The sequence below is a fragment of the Carassius gibelio genome, chromosome B21 (genome assembly GCF_023724105.1).
Source record: "Carassius gibelio isolate Cgi1373 ecotype wild population from Czech Republic chromosome B21, carGib1.2-hapl.c, whole genome shotgun sequence".
NCBI classification, from domain to species: domain Eukaryota; kingdom Metazoa; phylum Chordata; class Actinopteri; order Cypriniformes; family Cyprinidae; genus Carassius; species Carassius gibelio.
Genome location: NC_068416.1, coordinates 27,485,148 through 27,511,637, shown reverse-complemented (window position 1 = coordinate 27,511,637; position 26,490 = coordinate 27,485,148). Strand labels below are relative to the sequence as shown.

Here is a 26,490-nt window from a genome sequence, read left to right as displayed (position 1 = left end):
GAGCATACTCGCACCATAAAGAGAGCAGCCCGAAAAATGGAGCGCAGCTGGAGGAAACTAAAACAAGAGGTATTTCGTATTGCTTGGCGGGAAAGTAACCTATCCTACAGAAAAGCATTAAAATCTGCTAGATCTGATTACTTTTCTTCTCTTTTAGAAGAAAACAAACATAACCCCAGGTATTTAACAACAAATGTTGACATTTCCCAACATCAGAGCAGTAATGACTTTATGAACTACTTTACTTCTAAAATCGATACTATAATAGATAAAATAGTAACCATTCAGCCGTCAGCTACAGTATCGCATCAGACAGTGCACTATAGACCCCCTGAGGTACAGTTCCACTCATTCTGTACTATAGGAGATGAAGAATTTTTAAATCATCTAAACCAACAACATGTATGTTAGACCCTATACCATCTAAGCTCCTAAAAGAGGTGCTTCCAGAAGTCATAGATCCTCTTCTGACTATTATTAATTACTCATTGTCATTAGGATATGTCCCCAAAACCTTCAAACTGGCTGTTATTAATCCTCTCATAAAAAACACAACTTGACCCCAAATAACTAGTTAATTATAGACCAATCTCGAATCTTCCTTTTCTGTCCAAGATACTAGAAAAGGTGGTATCCTCACAATTATATTGCTTCTTATAGAAAAATGGTATATGTGAGGATTTCCAGTCAGGATTTAGACCATATCATAGTACTGAGACTGCTCTCCTTAGAGTTACAAATGATCTGTTCTTATCATCTGATCATGGTTGTATCTCTCTATTAGTTCTATTGGATCTTAGTGCTGTGTTTGACCACAACATTCTTTTGCATAGACTTGAACACTTTGTTGGCATTAATGAAAGTGCATTAGCATGGTTTAAATCATACTTATGTGACCGCCAACAATTCGTAGCAGTGAATGAAGAGGTATCATATCGATCACAAGTGCAGTATGGAGTACCTCAAGGCTCAGTACTAGGGCCGCTACTCTTCATGCTCTATAGGTTACCCTTGGGAGATATCATCAGGAAACATGGTGTTAGCTTTCACTATTATGCTGATGATACTCAGCTCTATATTTCTTTGCGGCCCAGTGAAACACACAGATTTGAAAAACTGATGGAATGCATAGTCGATATAACATACTGGATGACGAATAATTTCTTGCTGCTAAACTCTGAAAAAAAAGAACGGAGGTGTTAATTGTAGGACCTAAAAACTCTGCATGTAATAAGCTAGAACACTGTCTAAGACTTGATGGCTGCTCTGTCAATTCTTCGTCATCAGTTAGGAACCTACAGTAGGTGTGCTATTTGATCGCAATCTTTACTTAGAAAGCCACGTTTCTAGCATTTGTAAAACTGCACTTTCCATCTCAAAAATATATCTAAATTATGTCCTATGATCTCAGTGTCAAATGCAGAAATGTTAATCCATGCGTTTGTGACCTCAAGGTTAGACTATTGTAATGCTTTATTGGGTGGTTGTTCTGCACGCTTAGTAAACAAACTACAGCTAGTCCAAAATGCAGCAGCAAGAATTCTTACTAGAACCAGGAAGTATGACCATATTAGCCCGGTCCTGTCAACACTGCACTGGCTTCCTATCAAACATCATATAGATATTTATAATATTACAATATAATATTATATAGATTTTAAAATATTGCTTATTACTTATAAAGCCCTGAATGGTTTAGCACCTCAGCATTTGAGTGAGCTCCTTTTACATTATTATCCTCTATGTCCGCTATGTTCTCAAAACTCAATTTGATAATTCCTAGAATATCAAAATCAACTGTGTGCGGCAGATCCTTTTCCTATTTGGCACCTATACTCTGGAATAACCTACCTAACATTGTTCGGGAGGCAGACACACTCTTGCAGTTTAAATCTAGATTAAAGACCCATCTCTATGATGGATTACACTTAACACACTAATATGCTTTTAATATCCAAATCCATTAAAGTATTTTTAGGCTGCATTAATTAGGTAAACCGGAACCGGAAACACACCCTATGTACTTGCTACATCATTAGAAGAATGGCATCTACACTAATATTAGTCTGTTTCTCTCTTATTCCGAGGTCACCGTAGCCACCAGATCCAGTCTGTATCCAGATCAGAGGGTCAGTGCAGTCACCCGGATCCAGTACGTATCCAGACCAGATGGTGGATCAGCACCTAGAAAGGACCTCTACTGCCCTGAAAGACAGCGGAGACCAGGACAACTAGAGCCCCAGATACAGACCACAGGAAACAGATGATTCTTCTGCACAATCTGACTTTGCTGCAGTCTGGAATTGAACTACTGGTTTCGTCTGGTCAGAGGAGAACTGACCCCCCAACTGAGCCTGGTTTCTCCCAAGGTTTTTTCCTCCATTCTGTCACCGATGGAGTTTCGGTTCCTTGCCGCTGTCGCCTCTGGCTTGCTTAGTTGGGGTCACTTCATCTACAGCGATATCATTGACTTGATTGCAAATAAATGCACAGACACTATTTAAACTGAACAGAGATGACATAACTGAATTCAATGATGAACTGCCTTTGACAATCATTTTGCATTATTGAGACACTGTTTTCTAATGAATGTTGTTCAGTTGCTTTGACGCAATGTATTTTGTTTAAAGTGCTATATAAATAAAGATGACTTGACTTGACAAACTCTGGGAAATCTGTCTTTTAAGAAGGATCAATGTTGCTGTCAATGTAATGTCAGTATGTTGTTTTTCCACACTGCCTCCAGAGCCGATGGGGAAGAAGTGAATAACTTATACAGTAGATGTTTTTTTTAAGAAATTAATTCATCTAAGATTTCTCTGAAAAGTGTGAGTGAGAAATGTGCTTGGCCTGTGCACATATCCTTATACACCAGACTTTTTTTTGTTAAACTGATTCTAGTTTTCAAGTTTTAGACATATTCTGTTTAATACCAAATTGATTTTTTTGCTAATTAAATGTGCCATGAATTTTCCACATTTATGAATAAGACTAACATAGATCCCATAGATGCTCTCATGAGAACTTTTTAAACTTTTACAGTAAATGCACATTATGGTATGGTCTAGTATTTTATTCACTTGTTATTAAAATGTAAACATCAACATTTTTATTATAAGATTGCAGAACAGAAGTAAAACATGTGATAGTACTTCAGAATTGCTGATTTCACATATGACCAAAACAAATAAATATATCAATCAATCAATCATGGATCAGTACATTATAAAAAGTTGGAAGAACTACATCAAAGCAATCTCAGGTAACTCTCAGTGAGTCTTACTGAAGTGGTAAATAAATAAATAAATAATAATAATAATAAAAAGTAAAGAATTTGCAGAAAATGTCTTTAAGTAAGATTTATTTTATTTATTTTCCTCTTCCGTTACAGGATTGCTGTCTCATGATAATTCAGTCTGTTTGGTAAATCTTTCCCTCTTACACACATGTAAACAATGCTTTTCCTTTTCCTTTGACTTTTACTTCCACTTCTGGGCTGAGAACCGGTTCAGATGCTTTTTTTTTCACCAGCAAAAACAATCCTACAACAATCTTAATGTGCTCCGTTATATTGACCATGAGTTATGTGTTCATATGAACGTGATCTGATTCAGATTTAATTCATCTTAATGCAGCATGAGCTTGTGTTCATTTTACCTGAAAATTTAGCTGAACATCAACATCTTCAGAAACACACTTTTCTCTTTCTTCATTCACAATATTCTTCACTTTTATTGTTCTTACAGCAACATGACAAGAAATGTGTTTGTGGGGCTTCAGGTGACGGGTTTTGGCAGTAAAAATCCTGATCAGAGGAACAAAATCCATCCAATAGGTGATCAGAATTATTAACATGAGTTTCTTCTGTGGTTGAGAATAACAACCGTCATCAATGCATTACAATAAATACAAATACTATTAATTACACATTGTTATTTACAATGCCTTTAATTCTATTTAATACAGTCAACATTTGGTAGACACATAGGTAGTGTGATTTATATAGTGTCCTTTCTAATTACCAAGACACAGATGATTTTACTCTGAGTACTGGCAACATGTCAGAAGTTGTGTTATGCATGAAAAAAGTACAGGTAATCTAAAGACTAAAATATAGAAGTGCTGGTACTGCGCACCAGTGTGTACTGACCCACTTCAAGCACTGATCAAGTACAATAACATACACCAGTTTCATGTATTGCAGTGATTGGTGTGGAGAGACCGCTAATAAAGCTGATGGGAGACAGAGAGGGGAGAGACAGAGTGGTGACTGTGAACTGTGAACTGAGACGTGGAAGCTGAATGCTCTGGAGAGCTGTGTGAGTGTGATTTCACCAAGTACAGCATGTTCTTGGATCAACATCCTTGTTGATCCTAGAGCAACATTCCAATCACAGTTTTAGTCAAGCCGACCCTTTCCTCCTTACTTATCTGAACCCTGTCACACACATATAATCTTATTTGATTCTTAACTTTTTCATATATGATTTTCATTATATATTTTCACTGAATGACACATCCTCTTGATTTATTCTTCAGCTCTTCAACTTGTTTTTGCAGCTCTTTTATTTCATCTCCTTTCTGATTTTTCAGGTGTTGGTAGAGTTTCTCAAGTACTTCACGTTGTTTCTGATGATCTTCCAGCATCTGCTGAAGCTCCTGAACGTGCTTCTCTTTTTTCTCTCTAAAATCATTCAGTTCTTCTGCTTGTTTTCTGGCTTCATCTTCAAGTTTCTTATTCATCTCTCTCATTTCCTTTTCATGTTTCTGTTTCATTTCATTTCGCTCTTTCTCTTCTCTTTCTTTTCTCCAATTCTCCTCTCTTTCCCTTTTCTTGGTCTCTTCTTCTTGTTTCTTACATCTCTTTCTCTCTTCTTCTTGTCTCTCATCATCTTCTAGTTTTCTCTTTCGTTCCATTCTTTTATGTCTTTCCATTTCAGTTTTCATTTCTTCATATTCTCTCACTTTTTCTTCTCCTTCTATTCTCTGTTTCTGTATCTCCTCCTCTATCTTTTGTCTTTCTTCTTCTCTCTCTCTTTCAAATGTCTTTCTCATTTTCTCCAGTTCTTCTTGTTTTTCTTTCAGTTGTTCCGCCTGTTTCTCTTTTCTCTTTCTTTCTTCTTCCTCTCGTTCTCTCATATTTCGTTTCTTTTCATCCTCCCATTTTCTCTGCTGTCGTTTAATTTCCTCTCGAGTCTCTTTTCTGTCATTCTCAGCCTCTTTTATTCTTCTTCTCCATTCTTCTCTCTCTTTCTCTTCTTGTTCAATCTTCTTTCTTTCCTCAGATTCTCTCTTCTTAGTTTCTTCTTCTTGTTTCCTCTGAAACTCTGCTATAGTACGTTCTTGTTCATGTTTCATCTTTTCTAGATCTTGTCTGTATTTCTTTTCTCTCTTTCTCTCTTCCTTTTCTCTTTCTTTCTGCTGTTTTTCATACTGTGATTTCTGATTTTCAATCTCTCTCTTCATCTCTTCTATTTTATGAAGATATTCAGCTCTTCGTCGTTTTACCTCCTCTGATCGTTTCTGGTTTTCAATCTCTCTTTTCTTCTTTTCTGTTTTCTCTTTCTCTTTAAACTCTTTAATGAGATTTTCCTTGTTCAGTCTGAACTCATTTTCTCTTTGTATTTTCTCCTCATCTGCTCTTTGTTTCTCGTCCTCGAGTCTCTTCGTCATGTTATTTATGTCCATCTCATATTTGGCTTGTAACTCTTCTTTTTGCTCCTGAATTTCTCTCTCTCTCTCTTTCAGTATTTGCTCCATTCTCTTTTTAATGGACATCTCTGCTTCCTCAAACATGCTGTTAGTGAAATATCGACCCTGACTACTATTTCTCACCTCTTCAATCATGTTTAACAGTTGAATCACTTGAGTTCTTTCTTGTTTTTCTGTGTTATTAAAAACCAGGAATCGGTTTCCACAATCACTGATCAGCTTCCTGAATTCAGCATTTTTAGTTTCACTGACATATTCATTTATGGACTTATTTTTCAGCTTGTCTCCTCCAGTGAACAGGACGATACTGAACTGAGCAGCTTTATGACCAAACATCTTCTTAATTAACTGCATAGTATCATTCTCTTCCTTGGTGAATCTTCCCACACTCAACACAATGACAAACACATGAGGTCCAGGTGACAAGAGCGAAACACATTTCACTATTTCTTCCACCACTTGTTCATTTTTCAGTGTTGTGTCATAGAGTCCTGGAGTATCAACAACAGCCACTGATCGACCATCAACTTCACCAACTCCCTTCATACAAACTGTTGTCACTGAATCTATGCTTGCTTCACTCACAAACGTATCTTTTCCCAGAATAGTGTTTCCTGTTGCACTCTTTCCACTTCCTGTCCTCCCAAGTAGCACAATCCTCAGACACCGCTGATCATTCAATACTTCTTTAGTACCTGGAACACATTGGTAGAAACAAATGTTGAGAAAATAAATCTTTAGGATTGCTGTAGATTTAAATACTTTTTAACTGCAAGATTGCCTTCCCTTTATATGGGAGTTATAATCGATCAATAACAGAACGTTTATTCTTTAAATAGAATTCAGAGTGATCCATTAACTGAGTAATTAGTCCAACTGGTTTAGACCATTTTTTTAGTTCTGATAGATTTGCAAAGCTGTTAACAAATCAGCTGAAAATTTTATTTGTATTTTTCTGACACACACGAATAAAGAACAAAAATAAATAAATAAATTCATACCTGGTTCGACGCCTGTTTTGTGGCTTTACAATCATTAAATGGCCTCATTAGTTACTTATATTTAATGTGACTTTGATTCAAGCTATACATTTTACCAATATGTGTGTTTCATGGGAATTGAACCTGTGACCTTGGGATAGATACAGCTACAGGAACCATTACAAATAACCATTACAAAATAAACTGTAATATGCTCTGGTCCCCTGCCTGCTTACCGTGGTGATGAGATGCATAGCAGATTGTCATCACTCAATGGCTGGATGTCTAAGTGGTGCCCACAGAATAACATAGGTTATATAGACAATTGGACGAGCTTTTGGGGCAGACCTGACCTGTTTAAAAGAGATGGTCTTCATCCCTCCTGGGGTGGCACCACTCTTCTGTCTAGAAATATGGCAAATAGTCTTAGTGTTTATACTTGACTAACTGGGGCCCAGGTCAGGAAGCAGACAGACTGGCTAAACCGACCGTCTGCTAGCTGCCTCCCGTCACAGAGGTCAGTTAATTCTCAGCACATAGAGACTCTTTCACCTAGATATCACACTATAGAGACTGTGTCTGTTCCACGAACTAGAAAATACAAAAAACGTCCAAACCAAGTTAAGGTTAACAATTTAATTGAGGTTCAACAAATAAAAAACAAATGCAATATGGATAAACAAATGATAAAGATTGGCTTATTGAATATCAGATCCATTTCTACGAAAACACTTTTTGTAAATAATATGATAACTGATCATAATATAGATGTGCTCTGCTTGACAGAAACCTGGCTAAAACCTGATGATTACATTATTTTAAATGAGTCCACCCCCCAAGATTATTGTTATAAACACGAGCCGCGTCTAAAAGGCAAAGGGGGAGGAGTTGCTTCAATTTATAACAACGTTTTCAGGATTTCTCAGAGGGCAGGCTTCAAGTATAACTCGTTTGAAGTAATGGTGCTTCATATAACATTATCCAGAGAAACCAATGTTAATGATAAATCCCCTGTTATGTTTGTACTGGCTACTGTATACAGGCCACCAGGGCACCATACAGACTTTATTAAAGAGTTTGGTGATTTTACATCCGAGTTAGTTCTGGCTGCAGATAAAGTCTTAATAGTTGGTGATTTTAATATCCATGTCGATAATGAAAAAGATGTATTGGGATCAGCATTTATAGACATTCTGAACTCTATTGGTGTTAGACAACACGTTTCAGGACCTACTCATTGTCGAAATCATACTCTAGATTTAATACTCACATGGAATTGATGTTGATAGTGTTGAAATTATTCAGCCAAGTGATGATATCTCAGATCATTATTTAGTTCTGTGTAAACTTCATATAGCCAAAATTGTAAATTCTACTTCTTGTTACAAGTATCGAAGAACCATCACTTCTACCACAAAAGACTGCTTTTTAAGTTATCTTCCTGATGTATCCGAATTCCTTAGCATATCCAAAACCTCAGAACAACTTGATGATGTAACAGAAACTATGGACTCTCTCTTTTCTAGCACTTTAAATACAGTTGCTCCTTTACGCTTAAGGAAGGTTAAGGAAAACAGTTTGACACCATGGTATAATGAGCATACTCGCACCCTAAAGAGAGCAGCCCGAAAAATGGAGCGCAGCTGGAGGAAAACAAAACTAGAGGTATTTCGTATTGCTTGGCGGGAAAGTAGCATATCCTACAGAAAAGCATTAAAAACTGCTAGATCTGATTACTTTTCTTCTCTTTTAGAAGAAAACAAACATAACCCCAGGTATTTATTCAATACAGTGGCTAAATTAACGAAAAATAAAGCCTCAACAAGTGTTGACATTTCCCAACACCACAGCAGTAATGACTTTATGAACCACTTTACTTCTAAAATCGATACTATTAGAGATAAAATTGCAACCATTCAGCCGTCAGCTACAGTTTCGCATCAGACAGTGCACTATAGACCCCCTGAGGAACAGTTCCACTCATTCTCTACTATAGGAGAGGAAGAATTGTATAAACTTGTTAAATCATCTAAACTTACAACATGTATGTTAGACCCTATACCATCTAAGCTCTTAAAAGAGGTGCTTCCAGAAGTCATAGGTCCTCTTCTGACTATTATTAATTCCTCATTGTCATTAGGATATGTCCCCAAAACCTTCAAACTGGCTGTTATTAAGCCTCTCATAAAAAAGCCACAACTTGACCCCAGAGAACTAGTTAATTATAGACCAATCTCGAATCTCCCTTTTCTGTCCAAGATACTAGAAAAGGTGGTATCCTCACAATTATATTCCTTCTTAGAGAAAAATGGTATTTGTGAGGATTTCCAGTCAGGATTTAGACCGTATCATAGTACTGAAACTGCTCTCCTTAGAGTTACAAATGATCTGCTCTTATCATCTGATCGTGGGTGTATCTCTCTATTAGTTTTATTGGATCTTAGTGCTGCGTTTGACACAATTGACCACAACATTCTTTTGCATAGACTTGAACACTTTGTTGGCATCAGTGGAAGTGCATTAGCATGGTTTAAATCGTACTTATATGAACGCCATCAGTTCGTAGCAGTGAATGAAGATGTATCATATCAATCACAAGTGCAGTATGGAGTACCTCAAGGCTCAGTTCTAGGGCCGCTACTCTTCACGCTTTATATGTTACCCTTGGGAGATATCATCAGGAAACATGGTGTTAGCTTTCACTGTTATGCTGATGATACGCAGCTCTATATTTCCTCGCAGCCCGGTGAAACACACCAATTTGAAAAACTAATGGAATGCATAGTCGATATAAAAAATTGGATGACGAGTAATTTCTTACTGCTAAATTCAGAAAACAGAGATGTTAATCATAGGGCCTAAAAACTCTACTTGTAATAACCTAGAACACTGTCTAAGACTTGATGGCTGCTCTGTCAATTCTTCGACATCAGTTAGGAACCTAGGTGTGCTACTTGATCGCAATCTTTCCTTAGAAAGCCACGTTTCTAGCATTTGTAAAACTGCATTTTTCCATCTCAAAAATATATCTAAATTACGGCCTATGCTCTCAATGTCAAATGCAGAAATGTTAATCCATGCATTTATGACTTCAAGGTTAGATTATTGTAATGCTTTATTGGGTGGTTGTTCTGCACGCTTGGTAAACAAATTACAGCTAGTCCAAAATGCAGCAGCAAGAGTTCTTAGTAGAACCAGGAAGTATGACCATATTAGCCCGGTCCTGTCCACACTGCACTGGCTCCCTATCAAACATCGTATAGATTTTAAAATATTGCTTATTACTTATAAAGCCCTGAATGGTTTAGCACCTCAGTATTTGAATGAGCTCCTTTTACATTATACTCCTCTACGTCCGCTACGTTCTCAAAACTCAGGCAATTTGTTAATACCTAGAATATCAAAATCAACTGTGTGCGGCAGATCATTTTCCTATTTGGCGCCTAAACTCTGGAATAACCTACCTAACATTGTTCGGGAGGCAGACACACTCTTGCAGTTTAAATCTAGATTAAAGACCCATCTCTTTAACCTGGCATACACATAACATACTAATATGCTTTTAATATCCAAATCCGTTAAAGGATTTTTAGGCTGCATTAATTAGGTAAACCGGAACAGGAACACTTCACATAACACCGTACTTTCTACATCATTAGAAGAATGGCATCTACGCTAATATTTGTCTGTTTCTCTCTTGTTCCGAGGTCACCGTGGCCACCAGATCCAGTCTGTGTCCAGATCAGAGGGTCACTGCAGTCACCCGGATCCAGTACGTATCCAGACCAGATGGTGGATCAGCACCAAGAAAGGACCTCTACTGCCCTGAAAGACAGCGGAGACCAGGACAACTAGAGCCCAGATACAGATCCCCTGTAAAGACCTTGTCTCAGAGGAGCACCAGGACAAGACCACAGGAAACTGATTCTTCTGCACAATCTGACTTTGCTGCAGCCTGGAATTGAACTACTGGTTTCGTCTGGTCAGAGGAGAACTGGCCCCCCAACTGAGTCTGGTTTCTCCCAAGGTTTTTTTCTCCATTCTGTCACCGATGGAGTTTCGGTTCCTTGCCGCTGTCGCCTCTGGCTTGCTTAGTTGGGGTCACTTCATCTACAGCGATATCATTGACTTGATTGCAAATTAAAACAGACACTATTTCAACTGAACAGAGATGACATAACTGAATTCAATGATGAACTGCCTTTAACTATCATTTTGCATTATTGAGACACTGTTTTCCAAATGAATGTTGTTCAGTGCTTTGGCGCAATGTATTTTGTTTAAAGCACTATATAAATAAAGGTGATTGATTGATTGATTGAAATATGTATTCCTTTGGACTGTTGACCTCATCTACACTATATCCATACAATTTCACAGTATTTTGATTTTTTTTTTTTTCTGCAATTATTTGAGTTCACTAGAACTTTTCCTTATAGCCAAAATGCAATACTATTTTTAATCAATTCCCATGAGAGACATTTAAAGTAATTTTAGAGCTCACCCTCTGACTGAAGTTTCTCCTCTAACTCTTTGTTTTTGCTCTCCAGATCACTCAGTTCTTTCTTAAGTTCACATCTGGCTCTGTTCTCTTGAGCTTTCACATGCATCTGAAGTGAATATGGTTCAGTGTTCATGTTCTCTATATAATCCAGTAGATCTGGGATCTGTCTTGAGCTTTTAGGTTCCTTCAACCCCATCACTCTGTACTGACCTCCACAGAGACTGATTAACCTCTCACATTCTGGAGTGGATTTGACGAAATCTGTCATTGGTGCTTTAACAGTGAGCTCTGTTGTGAAGAGCAGTATAAAATGCTCTCTACAGTCAAATAACTTCTGAATCGTTTCTATTTCGTCTTTGCTTTCATCAGTCAGTGGACCAACAGGAACAATTATGATGAAGGCATGAACTCCAGGATGACAGAGAGACACACAGCGGAGAGTCTGATGCATCGCTTCTTCCTCTGAGAGACGACTGAGAACGGGAAGCGTCACAAGAGTGATCTGACGTCCATGAATCTTCTTCTCTTTCATCAGACACACCAAGCTGTACTCATCTTGTACTGATATGGGTGTGTTTGTCCCCAGTAAAAGTTTTGACATGGAGTATTGCAGTTCTGCATCAAATCCACACATCACCAATGTCAGTTTTTGTTTTCCAGATCTGTGATAAACATCTGGCTCTGAAAAACAAAGTGAGACATAAAATATGAGACAAAAGAAATTGAAAGTTAAAAAGAACAATTAACCTGTCCAGCCCAGTAATGTCTAGTGACTTCCCTCACAGACATACCACTTATGGCTTTAATGGATTTCTTTAGTAGTAAAATGATGCTTTGTTTTATTTTCCTGACCATGCTATTAATAATGTAGGCTCATCCTTAAATACTTTCTTTCACCTTTATTCTGTGTCTGTGTTCATATTTTGAAATAAAATGATCCGCTTAAAATTCAGTCTCCATGTATTTTCAGTTTGTCAATACAAATTCAATAAATATAATGAAACTAAATGATATAAACTGAAGAAGATGCCTGAGCCTATTTTACCATTTGCTCTTAAGAATAAGACTTACTGTCCACTTGATCCAGCGACGAGGCCTGCTTTGTGTCCTCAAAACCACTGCGAGTGATAATTTCATCCACTTTTTGAAATATTTGAGAGCGTTGTGTGTTTTGAAGCTGTAGATGTCCTCCTCCACATTCTGTAGATAATTCTTGAATAAATGTATTTTCTTTTACAGATTTTGGTTTAATGGTGTGTTTCTCATCATCAGTAGTCAGAATCACTGTACGCTTCATTGCATGTTCTCCAAAGCAGCTCAACACAGCAGGTAATATATCTCTATGCTTCTGACTAAAATCCTTGTGCTGAAGCACCAGTATGATCACATGAGCTTCTGGATGAGACACCACTGATGCTTCCTGTGCTATTTTGTGTAGTTTGATTCTTCGGTTGAGCGGGTGAGTTGTGTTGATGACTGTGATGTTTCTTCTCTCCACTCTTTCACTGAACGTCTCCACATCAGGTTGTGGTGCTTTCTTTCCAAACACTTGTTTATTTAAGATCAAGTTTCCCACTCGGTTGTTTTCTGGAGCGTTCCTCCCCACCAGGACAATCCTGAGATCACTCACTGAAACACACAATTTTGCCAAATGATACAATCCTCTAATATATTGAATCAAAAACTAAACAACAATCTTTTTGAGAGCACAAATTCTGGAATTAACATGCTGGCAATTAGTCTTGCTTTAAGCATTTTTTTATTAATAAGGTGTTCCTGTGGCTCAGTGGTAGAGCATTGCATTTGCAGTGTAAAAGGTTGTGGGTTCAATTCCCAGGGAACACACATACTAATAAAAAATGTACAGCCTGAATGTGCTAAATGCATTAATGTAAACTACCAAATTTCTCCAGCTTCAAGTACTATGCAGGCTGTATAGTCTTATAAATTAATTACTAGTAATACATTAACTTACTGTCAGGACGAATATCAACTGGACTTTGGTCTCTCTTGCTTTCTAGAGGAAAAGCCTCCTCTTGATTTAGGAGTTACCTTGGTGGAAGGTCTCAGTTTGTACAAATAAATAATGTTGAATTGGATTTAATAAAAGTCACTTGTGGTGTTCCACAAGGTTTGGTGCTATGCCCAAAATAGTTTGTGTTTAAATTATATATTTAATGTGTCTAAGTATAAACAACTCTGTTTGCTGATGACACAAATGTATATTTTGGGGTGGGGGGGGGTGGTACAGCTTGTAACAAAAATACAAATTAAATAAATACATATATGTGTGTGTGTGTGTATGTGTAGTTATTGGGCACCAGGGACGTGTCCCCACCAATATCCAATATGCAGCGAGTGCCAGACTGTCCCTAGCAATAATTTTGATTAAACATTTAAATATTTGGATGTGTTTTTGTAATTTACAGCGCATCTGAAATGACATACTATTGATATTACCTAAGAAGTTTTATCTAGAAAACTGTGCGGTTTCAATGACGCGCATTTAGCCTAATACAAAATACAACTCACGGGTATTTTACCCAATTCAAGACAGCAGACCAGAACAGTTAATATACAAGTTCACTTCAGGATTTAACAAAGTTGCATCGATGAGTTTGAAGTTTTTCGAAGGTTTTTGACAAAACAGAGCAAACAGAAAGAGAAAGCACAATTTATGGCTATTATTAGCTGCCTATATAAAACATAGCCTACGGATATAAAAAGGTTGTGAGTTTAAAATACACAATCTTCCAGTCTAGGATAAAGTCATTATGAACATTAACAATAATTTGGGACAAATATAATGTGATTTTATGGTAAAAATATATATATATATAAGGTGCAGTCTGTGGTGCAGCAGGATTTGGAACAGCATCCTGAGCCGCCTCGGACAAATTTTAACTTTAAAATGATGTTGTTTAACAAATCAAATGTTTGCTGAAATATCCACAATAGAAAAACAACACTGCAATAAGAGTGTGTGGTTCAAGATGCGCATGAAAGTTGTGTTAGTTATTACAGCAGAGTATTCTTTCAGATTTATCCTGGGACCAATTTGATTAATATTCAAATAAAGTAATGTGTGATAAAGACAATCAGTACTCTGATGTTGTTGGTTTACAAAATAATTGTAATTTTTTATTTAATTTTTTTTTTGGTTGGGTAGCCTACTTGGGTTTATGTCCCCACCAATGTCAAAAGCAAACATACGCCGATGCACAAATGTTGTGATATTTAGATGAAATTACGAAAATTAGCGTTGCTATTACTCAAAACTGCGGAGATTAAATTTTGTGCCATCTACGATCAAGAGAAAAGCATACCCTCTTTCGATAACTTCCGCATTATCATCTAAAAACATAGGTAAACCAATTAATAATTTTCTGCACAATAAACGAAGATAGGTTATTCATGCATTGTGTTTTGTTTCCTACTGATGTGCGTTATCCACATAAACACGCTTTGATCGATTAAAGTCACTTTTATTTCTATATAGCTACAGCTCAATACATTGTTTCAAAACAGCTTTGCATTGATAAAGGACAATACTAATTCAATGATGCAAACAGAATAAATACTTACAGCTATGTAAATTAAAGTTGGCAAGCCAAAGTAATAAACAGCAGTACAACAATTATACACAAGGGGATATTTCTTCAAATAAACTAAATTTAACAGAAAAATGTATATAGGCCTACTTACGAAATACGATTAGGCTATTACTTGTAGGCCTATTAAATATAAAATACATTTATGATAGGCCTATAAGTATCTCCACCTACTGAGACAAAAATGTTATAATGCAGACGAAAATGAGATTATTAGATTATGATAGAAAATACAAATAATTTAACTAGGTAATGCACAAATAGCTTGTTAAACTCAAGTCTTACCTGATCTCTGCGCCATTCTCTCCAACTCCTTGAAGGTCAACCGAAAGGGAAGGTTAGAATGATGAGGAAATGAAGAAAAAAATAAAAAATAAATCACTACAGTCTCCTGCAGGGGGAGACATGGGCTGGAGCTGTGCTTTGCAGACAAGTCTTACATGTTCATGTAGTTCAAAAATTCATGTAGTTTTATTTTCCTAAAACATTTTGAAAGATTTCATCAAAAATATTATTGAAAATAATTATGTAGCTATGAATATTTATCTCCTTTAGCAAATGTGTAAATGCATAAACTAGATGTGTTTTCTGAATTAAATATATTAGCAACAGTATTATAAATAAAGTGTGTGCATTGTTCACATTATGAATAGACCAGTATTGAAAGTAATTCAAATCTTATGTGCATTTATCTGTACATGCCTGCTGACATTTAATGAACTAAACGCATGTTGTCTGTGCTAAACACCATCGTGAGTTTGGTTTAACACCATCAAAGTTGTTTAGTGTGTTGCTGTGTGTATGTACCATTTGAAGGCTTTTCAGTGATCATTTAGATGTAGTTATGAAACAAAACAATTCATGAAACACCAAAAATGGAGGTAACAGAAAATATCAAACGATTGTTTTAGACATTGTATATTGTGATTGACTTTCCCCGTCTTAACCGTGCCTTTTTGTTATCTGGTTATTAGTTTGTTTACTCCACATGTCATCCTTCATTATCCTTCTTATTTGATTCCCTATTTTTTTTTCTTGTGTTTCCAATCTTGTGCCAGATTGTTGTCTAATGTTCCTGTGTTGCCTGATTGTGCCCTGCCCTGCCCTTCTCTCCTTTTCCTTGTTGTGTTGGTGAACTTTGATTTCCCTTACAGGGTAGTCACGTCTTACAGGAGTCAGGTGGTTCCAAGTCTGGCAGTTATGGAGGTCCCAAGTCCACCCAGCCAGCAATGACATGTGTGGCCCAGATGGGTTAAGTACGGGTTGCATGGTTACTGTGCGGGCAGGGGCTTTGACTGGGTGAAATCAGCAGGTCCCATGTAGGTTTAGGAAGCCCATATGAGCTGATTACATGGGCCCAATAAGGGACAGGCATGGTCCAAGTGGGCATGGGTTTGAAATGAGAACACATATATGGGTCCTGCTTAGCATATTTATGTGCCAAGTTGGGTTTGAACTGGGAAACCATGGGTCCTGCAAGGCAGAGGCGCAAAGTTACTATGTAGGCCTATTGAGTTATGTAATTACTTACTGTACAATTTTTAGTAACTTGTAGTAACTCTACATGTAGGCTAATCAAGCATGTTGAGATTGAGTAATTGTAACTCAGTACATTTCAAGTCATGCTGGTCACCAAAGTCATTTTTGTTAGTCGTGCAGAAAATGAAAAATGTAACTTCCCCAAAATGTAAAAAACATCAAAATAGGTCAAAGTTTACACTGTGTTGAATTATGCTGATTAGTGGACTTTCAGAAAGGTTGCAGGCCTACCGTAACACTTCAAATAATAGTCCAGTCCCAGTCGCCTGTCCCTTGGGGGAGAAACACATATTTAGACAACTAGGGATGCTCGATATTATCGGCCGATATTGGCTTTAAAATTTAATATCGGTAAATATCGGTAACGGTTTTAAGATCCTTACAGAGCCCACTTTAAGCCCATAGGGGCACTCATGGTTGAATCCCGGTGCAGGCCCACTTTAAACCACTTTAAACTACTTTAAAATTTAGGGATCAAAAGAGCCAATGAGCGTTTGAAATCGCTGCCGTAAAACTTGTTGTAAAACTTCTTAACGGCACATTTCTTGTGAATGCAGAAAGTCAGTCTAATGAATCACTTTATGACAGGAGTGTGAGGTGATATCTAACATAAGCTCCATAATAAACAAATACTTACATTCTGGATTTATTCTATCCATAATGTTCTGTCTAACAAGTCTCTGTCTGCTTTTCTCTTGAGATCCACTGGTTTGTGTCTAATTTCCGGCCTCTATTTTTCTAGTTCTCTTGTTTTTTGCTCTTCTGTGGATTCTGATGCTCCAGCAGTTTTCATGTGTTTTCCTTTCAACCCTACATTCAAATCTATTATCACACAAATACAGTTCATTAAAGCCAGCAGTAATAAAGCAACATCATATCATTGACATCAAATCAAATCAATTCCTGATCAATCAGCTGCATGAACTCATTCCTAATAGCTCTGCTGAAGTATTGAATGAGAAGAATTGGATACAATTTTCTCTTCTCACCTCATGTTTGATCCAGTTTGATACATCAGAACGACACTATACAGCTTCGTCTAGATCAAGAGACACTGTAAATGAAGATAATTCTGTATAAAACTCTGATATAATTAGGTGTACATTTATAAAATTGTTAGTACAAAGATCCAAATTGATCAATTGTAAACACAGCAAGCCATTCTTTCTAAACATGCTCTGTGCTTTCATTAGAGCTATACACATTTTGTCATGTTGCTCACATCTGATTGGTCCAATTTCAGTTTGAGATCTAACTGATGTCTGTTGATTGCATCTCAATTTCTTATTCGCTCTGTATAGGTTGCAGCAATGAATAAGAATGAATTTGGGCTTAGTGGAGGGTGGAGGGTCCAGTGATGTCATCATATATAAATCTGAGGCTTTCCTGTCAGAAGACACCGAGCAATCAGAAAGTGAAGAACCACTGTCTGTATAGAGATTCATATACAGTTCAGATCAGATCATGGGGGTCAAAACTATCTTGTTGTCTACTATACTTCAGCATGCATTCACTGCCACCTTTAACGGTAAGAACATCAGTGCAGTTGTGCATGACAGAAGTTTGACTTTTAATTGGTTTTTAACTATGCAGATGAAACCTTGACTGTATTATATTGTGTGTGTAAGGAAGCTTGTTTTTTTTGTAGATTGCTGGTTTAAACTGTGTGATAATCTTTTTCATATAGGCATATTTTGGTATTACATTTACATTTATGCATTGCATTCAGGCTAACAATTTCCTCCTAACGTGTTCCCTGGGATTCGAACCCCCAACCCTGCGCTTGTTAATGCAGTACTCTACCACTTAATATACCCTCATGTCATTCCAAATATGTATGACTTTGTCCTCTGTTAAGTCTATGGTTGCTTAAACAGTTTGATTACCAACATTCTTAAAAACAAAAAACTTTGAATGTCCCACCATTGACAAGTAATGCATGCTATTTTAACTTTTTATGCATGCTAGAAGTTCAGTTCATCCACAAATTAATGTAAAGTCTTGCTGTTTCTGACATTATATTTTACATAATGAGACCATTGCATTTAGGTCACATAATATTTTAATTTCCTGTCAGCACTGGACTCTCAGCAATGCTTTCTATGAGCCTGCATGTCTTAGGGGTTTGCTTTCATCAATATGATCTACATGGAATGAACAGAGAACCAAATGCTATAAAATGGGCACACAGAAAGTGATTCAGCCTAACATTGCAAATGCGACCCAATTCCCTTTAGTAGCTTGTGTTTCACTGATGGTGTTTTGGCCTGTTTGGTTGCAGAGAGCTCTATAAGCAGTAATGAACAGACTGATGTGCCAACTGATGACATCAATTATTCAGTGAAGATTTTAAGGACTGAAGCACAAAGTAGAGGTGTTACACATTACACATTACAAACCCAAAAGATTGTTTAATCTGTGAAACGCAAAGTAAAACTATATTTATACTGTTAACTGAGGAGATTCTGTCCACACCTAAATACGAACACAACAGTTTCTTCATCATATACAGGGAATGTATCTCTTCCCAAGACTTGGATTAAACCGCTCAATTCATATGGATTAGTTGGTAGCACTTTATAATAACTTTCATTAATCATTACCAAGCATTATCTAATGCTTAATGGATCATTAGTTATTATATATTCACATAGAAACATGAAATAATGTGCTTGTTAATGTTTACTAATGTATTTCCATTTTATACTTCAACAAAGAAACTGAGATACATAAATCCTTAATGTGGCAGTGTTTATTCATACAGTATGTCAAGCCTTTGGTAGTTTTTGTTGTTTGTTTCACTTAAAGCCTGCATCAAAACTTTTTATACAGTATAATGTGCCTCACGAGAACTTTCACTGATGGTTTTTGTTATTTTTACAGGTTTTCATCCTCAACTTATAAAAGTACTACAACATTTTGGCAAGCTTTCCAACAGCACTCATCCGAATGTAGAAATATGCACTGTCCCGAACATATTTATTATCTCAGATGAGTCTGTTAACTTCCTCAAAGGCCTGCTGGTCACACGCATCATGCCCTCGTTCTACATCATCTTCCTCTTCATCGGTTTGCCCCTGAACGCTTTGGCCTTCGTCACGTTCACCTGTAAGATTCGAGAGAAGAAACCAGCAGTGATCTACATGACTCACCTGGCGTGTGTGGATCTGCTCTTCACCCTGCTGCTGCCTCTGAAGATCCACTACCAGATGAATGCTTCAGATTGGGTGTTCGGTGAGGCGGCGTGTCGCTTGATCACTGCAGCGTACTACTGCTACATGTACTGCTCCATACTGCTGATGATGTGCACGAGTTTGGACAGACTACTGGCCGTGGCATTTCCCATCGCATCTCTGACCTGGAGGAGTTCAAGGAAAGCCACATGCATATGCATCTTAGTCTGGCTGCTGGCGCTCGCTGGTACCATGCCGCTTCTCTTAGAGAGACAAACACTCAACATTGAGGATGTGGGCGTTACCTGCCATGATGTGCAATATCGCACACAACTGTATGCGTATCAATTCTCCATCCTCTCCTGCCTCTACTTCTTCTTGCCGCTTGTCGTCACCTTAGTGAGCTACTCAACCATCATATATGTGCTGAGTGTAAAATCTAATTCCTTTGCAACATCATCCTCATCTTCAGACATCCGAAGGAGAGCTGTGATTATGACTAGCGCCGTGCTGACAGAGTTTCTCACATGCTTTGCACCAACCAATGGCATCCTGTTGTACCACTGTGTTTATTTAGCTACTGAAAGCCACAGCGGGGATTCTTCATATATTGCTTACCTGTTGTCTGTGTGTGTAGGAAGCTCAAGTGTTTTCCTGGATCCTCTGCTGTACTACTACGGATCGTCTCACTTCAGGAAGAACTTCTGGATTCTAATAAGGTATAGATAGAAAGATACAAAAACCGCAGTGAAGCTTTAAGACAAAACCGTAGGTGTTCTTGCATGTTTCAGGAAGTAGTTCTTCTGAATAACAAACTCAAAAATGTGTATGTGTTTTTGTTCCAGTGCAGCACAAACACCTCTAATCTCATCTCAGTGATTGACTGCAGGTTTGAAATCTTTAGTTTAGGGATTCACATACTTTTTCCGGCTTGCATTGTGAATGTTTACATTTACAGATGTCTCATTGTTTGATTTTTCTTGTCTTAGTCTGTATTTTTGTTATGCATTTCCAGGTTGTTGAACACATTGATAGAATTGAATTATTTCTCTTAACCCAGAGTGTTTGCCAAATTGATTTAATGTTTAACTATAAACCTAAATGAACTTTGTAGTAAATCATCCTTTTGGTCATGATAAAATAATTCCTGGGTAAAATAACAAAATATTTTCCAAAATGCATTATGTTTGTTAATCCATGTCATATTTCACTCTGCAGTTAGCTCTGACGTGATTACAAAAATGTTAAAATTGTTATCTGAAACTCTATGTGATCTACTGATATTATTCATTTCTCATATCTTCTGAATATGACATAAGGCTCCTGAAAAAGTGATCATAAAATTGTGTTATGAAATTAAAATTTTGGACACACCCAAAACATTGTCTCTTTCTAAACTTTCTGACTACAGTATCTCATCCATTGGGCATTGTGGGTTTAATAATGGCACCAAATAGACTCCAAATGGGGGCTGAAGGGTCCTACATACAGAAGATGCTGAACATTTAGAGAGTGAAGACGCACTGTACTGGGGTTCTGTCTGTCTATAGATGGCTTGCAGACGTTAGAAAGGGATTATTTATTAACCTCAAATATTATTAAACCCTGGATGGTTCAATGTTTCAGAAAAAGAAAAAAAAGAGGAACACCATGATTATTGATTGTACTCAAGTCTTTATTTTACATTTGCACACTGAAAAAGTGAAGTGACATACATCCAAGTACGGTGAACCATACTCAGAATTCATGCTCTGAATTTAACCCATCCAAAGTGCACACACACACCTCTTACAATCCTCTCACAAACACAAGGAGTAAGTAAATGTGTTTGTTTTTCCAGATGAAAAATGAAAATAGTACATAGAGATCTTCAGGAGTCACACCCAAACAACCACCATCATTAATAATGTATCTCTTAATAATTTCAATCGATTGAGGCTGAAGGCTTCAGTGATGTCATCATTTTCACACTCACAAATCAAGAACAACACTGCAGCTGTGCTCCATCTTAGGTTCTCAAATTTTACCATTTTAAGTTGTTTTAATGTAACAAAACATCAATCCTATGTAATAAGACAGGGGTAATGTATGTCCTCACCATCCATTTGTATTGTAGTATTCTACACCTAGTATTAATAGATTGGGTTTGAGCTGAAAGACCTGCCCCCATTCCTCCACAGTGATATCCACCTGGAGGTCTCTTTTCCATGCTAAAAGATATGATTGGGAGCCCTCCTTTAGTCCAGATAATAATGCCTTATAAAACAAGGATACCATAGAGTGTTGGGGTTCTGAATAGGTTTTAATTCTTGAATATATGTAACTTCTAATTTTAAGGTATTTAAAAAAGGTTTTTTTTTGTGGAAGATTATATTTTGTAACCAACTGCTGAAAGGTCATGGGTGTTAAAAAAAAAAAGCTGACATAGTATCTTTTTTTATATATTGCGGTTGAATGTGTCTGACCTCTACATAACTTTGGGAAGTTTTAATCGCCTTCCTGATATTAATGATCTTCTCAGAAAATAAGAAAGCAAATTCATTACTTGCTGTATATACATTATTTGCTGTCGAAGAGCATGTTTTCATGGTATGTTTTCAGTCTCTCAACAGTAGCGAAAAGAGTGTTGTTTAAATTGCCGCTGATGAGGTTTGAGAAGAAGGTCTGTCCACATTCAAAGCACGAAGACTGTCTTTATAGATTCTATAGTGAATTTCAAGTTTTTGTCTTCCTCCACATCCGCTCAGCTTTTTTTTTATTGTCTTTTCATACTCTGAACTGCTGTTGATTTTCTCCAAGCTGATTTTTGTCCGCCAGTCTTCTTGCTAATTTTCACTGGAGCTATGTCATCAATAATATCCATAACTTTTGAGTTAAAAGAATCAAGGAGAAGAACAACAGAGTCTGCATAAATTCTTGGTGTTGAAAATATAGTCTTCATAAACAGCACCCTAGTGCAATCATTAATGCATCTCCTTCTGACAAAGACCGATCTAGATTCATTGGCAGCAGAGATCAATATATCAAAGAAAATACAGAAGTGATCAGATAGTGCTACATCCTTAATAACAATGGATGAAATGTTTAGACCCCTACTGATGATTAAATCTAAAGGGTGTTCACATTCGTGTGTGGGTTCATACACATGCTGAATCAGGTCAAAGGTGTTTAAAACAGTTATCATTTATTTTGTAGTTTTGTTTTCTGCATTATCTATGTGAATATTAAAATACCCTGCAATAACAAAACAGTCAAACTCTGAGGAAATCATTGATAACATTTTTGGAGGCCTGTAAATAATGATAAACAGAATGCGTGGAGAACCTTTCAGTACAATCCCTAGATATTCAAAAGACAAGTACTGACTAAATGACACTTGCTTGCATTGATAGACATCTTTAAATAGAGCAGCTACACCTCCACCTCTCCTAAAGTCCTGCAGACACTTAGGAGGGGCTGCTTCATTAAGGACTGTTGCACTGCAGCTGTCTTCTAGCCATGTGTCGTTTCACTAGTTCACGCTTACATATAATTAGCTGAGGTATGGTATGCGTATTTGGCGTGCTGTCCGGGGAAGGGCTCCGAGCTCGGGAATGGCCCGAACCTAGAGTACCCCCCCTTCCCCGTCTATTTATAAAGTGAACTTGAAGTGAGGAGATGGGGTGGAGGAGGGATGGTGATAAACCGTCAATGGATAGAGGTAAGTCAGCGATATTTATACTATGGGATTGATTACTTGATTATGGTCCACCTGTGTTGGTCAGGCTAAATATCTGACGCGCTCCTCCCGAATCTTATTAATAAATTACATTTCACTAGTTCACGCTTACATATAATTGGCTGAGGTATGGTATGCGTATTTGGCGTGCTGTCCGGGGAAGGGCTCCGAGCTCGGGAATGGCCCGAACCTAGAGTACCCCCCAAAAAGGCAAATGTACAAGAGGACAGCCGCCAGTTTAAAGAATGCCCCCCCAAAAGCAGAGTACTGGCGGGGGCTGATTTGGTTTCTGAGAAGTCATCTCATTGGCAGGCTGGAAGGGCCTACGTACTCCGGAGGGAGCGACTTGGGCGTTGGGAGAGTAGGCCCTACCGGCTGCAGCTAGTAAACTATGTGGTTGTTGGCGTCCGGTCGGTAGGGCTCGAGCCGATGCTCAACTGGAGCTTTTTGGCGTTGGAATGGTGAGCCCTACCGGCCGATGAGGAGGAGCAGCGTGGTTGTGGTGCCCGTCGGGTCCTACTGGCTGATAGCCCCTGCTATTCAGTGGGTGAAGGGCCTAACGCTGACCGAGAGGGCCCATGAAGCCTCCGACAGGAGATTGAGACTCAGGATGACGGACGTCTGGGTCCTCTTGGTTTGGCAGATAAAAAGCTTTGGGCTGGCCGACAAGGAGGACTCTGGCGACATTCGAAAGGAGATCCCGATTCACAGCATCGGATGGATGAGACTCACTTGCGGCCTGCAAGCATAGGCCCGGCCGGGAGAACTCTCGTCAGACGTCTGAAGGGAGCACACGCATCAGACGGGTAAGCCTCGCCGGACGGGGAGAGTTGGAAAGGAAACCCGACTGGGAGGACTCTCGCGGCATCCGATGGGGCATTAAACTCAGAACATCGAACGGGTAAGCCTCGCCAGGCGGGGTTAAAAGATGTGAGAGTAGCTGAGGGTAGCTGAGAGTTTTTTTTTTTTTTTTTGCAGGATTTGGCGAGAGGACGAGACTCGTAGCGTCGGACAGTTAAGCCTCGCCTACCGTCAAATGGAAAGGTAAGTTGCGTGGCCGAGAGACTGTTACCGACGTCCGAAGGGAGCACACACATCGAACGGGTAAGCCTCGCCGACCGTAGAGTGGAAACGTAAAGCAAGTCTGTCCAGGAGGCTCCTGCGGGAGCAGACACTGCGTAGCAGTGAGGAGGTATAGGAAAGGCTCCTGCGGGAGCAGACACTGCTGTGGCAGTGAGGAGATATAGGAAAGGCTCCTGCAGAAGCAGACACTGCTACGGCAGTGTGGAGGTACAGGAAAGGCTCCTGTGGGAGCAGACACTGCTGCGGCAGTGAGGAGGTACAGGAAAGGCTACTTGCTTCGGCTGCTGTAGATGTTGGCTGTGGGAAGAGTAAAAAAGGGTTAGTAACATTTGATGGGCAAGCTAAAAATGAATGAGTAGCCTACTGTGTTACCAGCTTAGCAATTGGTTTCCTGATTTGACAATTCCTCAAGCCTTGTCCACATTATTATGTTCCTGTTGGAAAAGCATCTTTCCTCTCATTTGGTCTCTGGGCTCTTGAGACGGTCTCCCGAGCGGATACGTTTCAAATGCTGTTTTCACGTTGTAGTAAGGACTGTGGAAACGGAGGCTTTTGGAAACGATGAAGCATGTTTAGTCTTGTAAGACGTTGTACCGAAAGACATGATTATAGCAGTAACGTTAACCCCTTACCAGTCACCCCCCATTTTTGGCATGGAGACAGAAATTACATACCCAAAATAAAGTTTTTCTGCTCATGACTCTTTCTGACTAGATCCATGATCAACATTTGTCCACGAGCTAACACTTTCGACGTTTACCGTTCAGGAATAGGAATCGTTTTCCTGACATAATTACTAAATAACTGTTGCTGAAATGATGTTTTATCGAAATATTGGTCAAATATCGAAGCCAAAGTCTTTAGACTTTCAATTGATGCACGGTTTATCTAGATCGAGTAAGAGAGTGATGTTTAAAGTGCTGTGAAAGTGAAATGATAATAAACTGGGGCCTTAGGCGATGCTTGCAAGCAAATGGGTTAATAGCAGTTATGTGCTATTCGCTTCTAAGTGGTTTCTAAAGATATTTACTTTAGAGTGTTTTTTTTTTGTATAGTACGGTCCTTAAAAGGCGACAGTAATTTTACTCACACTTGCTATCCTGCGTCAAAACACGAGGGCAGATGCGTTTAGATGAATTTTGAGTGAATGGTGAAATAGGTCCCTAAATGATTTGGTCCTACCAGAAAACTTTCATGGAGATTAACATTTTAAATTAAATTAAGCATTTAGCAGACGCTTTTATCCAGAGATTTACAAGCATTTTTTTTTTTAATCATGGAACTTATGTCTGTATCGTTTCAGTGAGGTTTAAACGTGAGCGGTAAGGGGAATGTAATGCCTTGGCTTCATGGTTAAAGGTGGCATCATCATCCGACGGAACGTTGTATCTGTAGTCCAAATATATGCGCAATCCACACTCCAGATCAGCAGGTGGGGTTTGGGCCCTGGCGTTGTGGAAGTGGCCAGAGAGCTCTTACTGGAGGTGGAGGACCAGCTGGGCCCACAGGCTTTGGTGGTTGTGGGCCTGTCATTTTTTAGTTGATATCTTGGGACTTGCAGCAAAAGAGTGGGAGAGTTTGGTCCCAGCATAAATCAGTTCCTCCATTTTCTGTGAGAAGCTCCGGTGACATGGGCTGTGTCCTTGGTGTTTCCGGTGGCTGTGATATGTTGTCATGGCTTCTCTGGCTGTTTTCCAGAAAGTCTGGAAAAGGACTCAATGCTCTCAATGTCAAATGCAGAAATATTAATCCATACATTTATGACATCAAGGTTGTAATGCTTTATTGGGTGGTTGTTCTGCACGCTTAGTAAACAAACTACAGCTAGTCCAAAATGCAGCAGCAAGAGTTCTTACTAGAACCAGGAAGTATGACCATATTAGCCCGGTCCTGTCAACACTGCACTGGCTCCCTATCAAACATCGTATAGATTTTAAAATATTGCTTATTACTTATAAAGCCCTGAATGGTTTAGCACCTCAGTATTTGAACAAGCTCTTGTTACATTATAGTCCTCCACATCCGCTACGTTCTCAAAACTCTTTGATAATACCTAGAATATCAAAATCAACTGCGGGCGGCAGATCCTTTTCCTACTTGGCGCCTAAATTGTTCGGGAGGCAGACACACTCTAGTGGTTTAAATCTAGATTAAAGACCCATCTCTTTAA

General features: G+C 38.4%; 2 protein-coding genes and 1 long non-coding RNA gene across 4 annotated transcripts; 2 read left to right on the top strand and 1 right to left on the bottom strand.

Moving 5' to 3' along the window:
* Positions 1-1,314: 1,314 nt before the first annotated feature.
* LOC127986376 (uncharacterized) lies at positions 1,315-10,955 on the top strand. The gene is made up of 2 exons (XR_008160843.1): positions 1,315-2,369; positions 10,720-10,955. It is a non-coding gene; the product is annotated as an uncharacterized LOC127986376 (long non-coding RNA).
* On the bottom strand, positions 2,984-15,143 carry LOC127986289 (GTPase IMAP family member 8-like). Of its 2 annotated transcripts, XM_052588562.1 has the most exons (5): positions 15,093-15,143; positions 13,172-13,213; positions 12,268-12,825; positions 11,197-11,877; positions 2,984-6,407 (listed from the first exon to the last, which is right to left on the bottom strand). In XM_052588562.1, the coding sequence occupies exons 1-5, from the start codon at positions 15,106-15,108 to the stop codon at positions 4,504-4,506; spliced, it is 3,201 nt and encodes a 1,066-aa protein (XP_052444522.1). In that variant the 5' UTR covers positions 15,109-15,143; the 3' UTR covers positions 2,984-4,503. The 2 variants fall into 2 exon arrangements, with proteins under 2 accessions (XP_052444522.1, XP_052444523.1); XM_052588563.1 differs by lacking the exon at positions 13,172-13,213 and having other exon boundaries at positions 15,093-15,133.
* A 3,949-nt stretch (positions 15,144-19,092) lies between these two features.
* Positions 19,093-20,248, top strand: LOC127985892 (proteinase-activated receptor 1-like). The gene has a single exon (XM_052588096.1). The coding sequence runs from the start codon at positions 19,208-19,210 to the stop codon at positions 20,246-20,248; it is 1,041 nt and encodes a 346-aa protein (XP_052444056.1). The 5' UTR covers positions 19,093-19,207.
* The last annotated feature ends 6,242 nt before the right edge of the window (positions 20,249-26,490 follow it).